This window comes from Sinocyclocheilus anshuiensis, unplaced genomic scaffold (genome assembly GCF_001515605.1).
Source record: "Sinocyclocheilus anshuiensis isolate Anshui unplaced genomic scaffold, SAMN03320099.WGS_v1.1 scaffold2047, whole genome shotgun sequence".
Lineage (NCBI taxonomy): Eukaryota > Metazoa > Chordata > Actinopteri > Cypriniformes > Cyprinidae > Sinocyclocheilus > Sinocyclocheilus anshuiensis.
The window spans coordinates 580878-584884 of record NW_015554063.1 but is presented as its reverse complement, the minus strand read 5'-3'; the positions used below and the strand labels follow the sequence as shown (position 1 = coordinate 584884).

Below are 4007 nucleotides of genomic sequence, written 5' to 3'. Positions count from 1 at the left end.
CATGCATCTCTGTGTGTGTGTGTGTGTGTGTGTGTGTGTGTGTGTGTGTGTGTGTGTGTGTGTGTGTGTCAGTCCATCACAGATTCTTTTGTCAGTTTTATGTCCATACATGTGTGAAAGCTGCTTCCTCTTTTGCGCAGAGACCCGTTTTTATTGATAAGAGAGGCTGCATGTCTACTGCTGGTGGATTCAGGCACAGCTCTGCTTTATCTAAACACTACGATCTTGTCCTTCATGTTCTCGAGTAGTTTCGTGGTAAACATAACATCTTAATGCTTGTTGAGACAAAAGGAAACCTTTACTCAGTAGAAATTTCAATAACGTAGCCAAATTTGTTTTATAAACCCCAATGTATCAAATATAGAAACCTCATATTCTGAACAAGGCTGCTTTTATTTGATCAAAAATGCAGTAAAACAGTTAAATGTTATTATTTTTTTTTTAACTGTTTTCTAATGTAATTTTAAAATGTAATTTATTCCTGTGATGGCAAAGCTGAATTTTCAGCAGTCATAACTCCAATTTTCAGTGTCACGTGATCCTTCAGAACTCATAATATACTGATTAAGAAACATTTATTTTTATTATTTCAGTGCTGAAAACAGTTGTGCTGCCAAATGTTTTTGTGATTACATTTTTTTCAGGATTCTTTGATGAATATAAAGTTTACAAATGTTTATTTATAACACAATGTCTTTACTGTCACATTTGATCAATTTAATGCATCTGTGCTGAAAATAAGTATTCTTTTTTTCATATTTTACTGACCGTCAAGCTTTTGAATGGGAGTGTAAATTATCTTACGATAAATGTTTACATATACATGTATGTAACATACTGACCCCAAACATAATGTTCATGCTCGACAAAGTGCAAATAAACGCATCTAATCTCTTTATTGAACAGAGACATCTTAAACACTATAACAGCTCCAAATACACATTTCAAAATAGATACCATAAAAGATATAAAATTAACATGAGCACTATTCAACAAGACAAACACATGAGCACAGGAACTACAAGAAGTATTACACAAGTACTGAACATATACGACATGTATACACACATACTCCTAATTTGGAGAAAAAGTGCTGCTTGTTTTCTCCTTCCCTGTATTTAAACTGATCCCCCAGTTCACAGCGCAAGGGTCATTTTTCACAGCTTACATTCATGATAAACACAAATAACTATGCATTAGTCATCTATTTACATGGTTTAAAGCAATGTGTAACTTCTGTAAGTACTAGAGCCGCAAGGACAGCATGTAGAGATAACTAGTCATTTTAGTAGTACAGTGGCCTAGAAATTAGAAAGTGGCATAATATAATTTTTTATTTAGTGAGCTATCCTATTCACTTGAGAAAAATATAAATAGAGCTTATTTGTGTTCCTACTTCATTTCATAAAACAAAAACAGGTTTTGTTTATATATCACATACAAGACTGAGATGAAAGAATAAATGAATTTAAATGCATTTCTATTTTTATAGGGTTTTTTTTTCTTTTTAGATTTCCTTATGCACATCACAATGGCTTGGCTATTCAAACCTAACATATTTTTACACGGGTTTAAGTAACTTTTTCATGCATTCTAGTGGATATTTACCCTTTCCACAAGTTCACTAAAAACAAGTGTTCAAGTTCAAGACTGCAATATCTAATGAATGGGTCAGGTTCATCATTTCATCCATTTCCAGATGGCTTGCTTTACATAAACATTATAAAGGAAACTGCATATGATTCCCAAAAGGAGTTTGACATCTATGCATTGGCGTTCTATGTGGTACAGTGTCTAAATTAAGTTTTTTGTCTATATATGCGTGGATTCCCTCCGATTTCTCTCAACTCCGTGGGTTCTGTAGTTAAAAAACACATGCAATCCATTGACCGGATGCACGATTGGCACCGTCTGCATCGTTGGATATGTTTCTGTTGCCAGAGTGCAATCTACTGTGGCGAGCAACTCCACCGCAAGAGTTTTGAGCACAATCAAAGCGAGCTCCCGGCCGATGCACCTCCTCACACCACCTCCAAATGGGACGTACCTGAAGCGGTCAGTTTTGCTCTCGTTTCGATCTGCGCAGAACCGGTCTGGGTCGAAGAGCTCTGGGTTCTGATATGCTTCTGCTGTCTCGTGCGTGTCACGGATGCTGTACATGACGCTCCAGCCCTTCGGGATCTGATAACCCTGCAAATGCACAATATACAAATTATTACGTTAGACAGATTTTTGTGTAAAGTTTTTGAATCCATGTTTTTCATCAGCAAAATCTGTTTATTATTAGTATCATTATTCACATTATATCATGATCATGATTTTATAATTAAAAATAAATTTTTATTAATGTTCCTAAAATAAATATTACTGACAATCATTTCATTTTTTCAACAAAAATTTCAAACGTTTGATGCACAAAAAACGTTTTACAATTTTTTTAAAACTTTAATTATGAATTATTAATAATATTAAAAAAATTCACACTATATTGTGATTTAATACTTTTATGATTAAAAATTATAATGTAATACAATTTTATGAAGTAATAATTAGAATTTTTATTTCTAAAATAAAATGTAATTTTTTTTTTACACCATTTTAGGGTCAGTGCACAAAATTATTATTCTATATTAATATTCACACTATATTTATACATTTTATCATTTTACACATTTCATTATGTAATTATTTTAATGTTGCTAATATCATTTTTTTGTATTTTTTTCTGTGCACAAAAATATTTTACAGTCATTTTTAGTTAATTTTTACCAGCAACATCTGATTTAATATCATTATTATTATTATTGTTATTATTATTCACGCAATATCGTGGTTTAATAATGTACAATTTCACTAATGTTATAATGTAGTAATTTCTGTTTCTAATATAAAATGTTACTGAAAAAATGTACTAACTTTTGCAATGTATGAATGCACTATCCATAAAACGGTATTTGCAGTAATTATTTTGCACAAAACAAAACAACAAAACAACAAAAAACAAAACAACACTTACATTTAATTCAAATGTTTGCAGGACTGTCCTGTATCCGCCAGACACTGGTGGGAGGAACCGAAGCACCTCTTTGACCACACAGTCCAGGTAAGAAAGTTGACTCAGTTTCTCCAAACTCAGGTAAGGGACGTGGGTGCGAGAGCGATGCCCCTCTTCCTTGTCTCCTGCTTCAAAACACGGTGTTTTATTCATCGCTGATCTCCACTCGCTGGTACTCTTCTCAGCAGCATCACTGATGACGTTCCCATGGCAACGAGAGCGGCAGTATCCATGCGCATCGCCGATCAGCCCCTCGCTTTCCAGCTCTGCTCTGGCGCACTCACTCACATCTGGATGACGCAGCAGCTGCAGGATGAGGGATGTTGATGCGCTGGCAGTAGTGGAGTGAGCAGCGAAGATTAACTCTACTGCGGTTTCCTGAAATGCATTTTCATTTATTTATTTTGCAAACATGAATCCAAATGAAACTGAAAGGCAAAAAATTAAATGCAAACAACTGAGAATAGCATTTTTTTTTAAGTTTTGCTCACATACACACTCATTACAGGTCAAAAGTTTGGAATAATTACAATTTTTTATATATATATATATATAATTATTTTTTTTATTTTTTTTTAAGTGTCTTATGCTCACTAAGGCTGTATTTATTTAATGAAATTTACAGTAAAACTGTAATACTGTAAAATATAATTATATTATATTTAAATAACTTGTCTATTTGAATATATTTAAAAAATTTAATTTATTCTTGCAGCAAAATACCATTACTCCAGTTTTCAGCTACACATGAACCTTCAGAAGTCATTCTAATATGCTGATTTGCTGCTCAAGAAACATTTCTTATTATCAGTATTGAGAATGGTAGAGCTGCTTAATATTTTTGTAGAGACCGTGATACTGTCACTGTTTAACTATTTAATGCATCCTTCTTGAAAAGAGAGAGAGAAAAAAAAAAAAAAACACTGACCTAAAACTTTTGATTGGCAGGGTG

General features: G+C 33.1%; 1 protein-coding gene and 1 long non-coding RNA gene across 2 annotated transcripts in view; one reads left to right on the top strand and one right to left on the bottom strand.

The window, feature by feature from the left end:
- Positions 1–3323, top strand: part of LOC107668611 (uncharacterized) — a 6226-nt gene extending 2903 nt beyond the window's left edge. Inside the window, exons 2-3 of the long non-coding RNA XR_001631914.1 lie at positions 3038–3103; positions 3244–3323. This is a non-coding gene — a long non-coding RNA (uncharacterized LOC107668611). The remainder of the gene's footprint in view (positions 1–3037; positions 3104–3243) is intronic.
- LOC107668609 (cytochrome P450 26B1-like) overlaps positions 1512–4007 on the bottom strand; it is an 11597-nt gene continuing 9101 nt past the window's right edge. Inside the window, exons 6-7 of the mRNA XM_016460549.1 lie at positions 3017–3433; positions 1512–2190 (exon numbers count right to left, since the gene is read on the bottom strand). Of these exons, the coding sequence (XP_016316035.1) occupies positions 1813–2190; positions 3017–3433 (795 nt within the window). The 3' untranslated portion in view covers positions 1512–1812. The remainder of the gene's footprint in view (positions 2191–3016; positions 3434–4007) is intronic.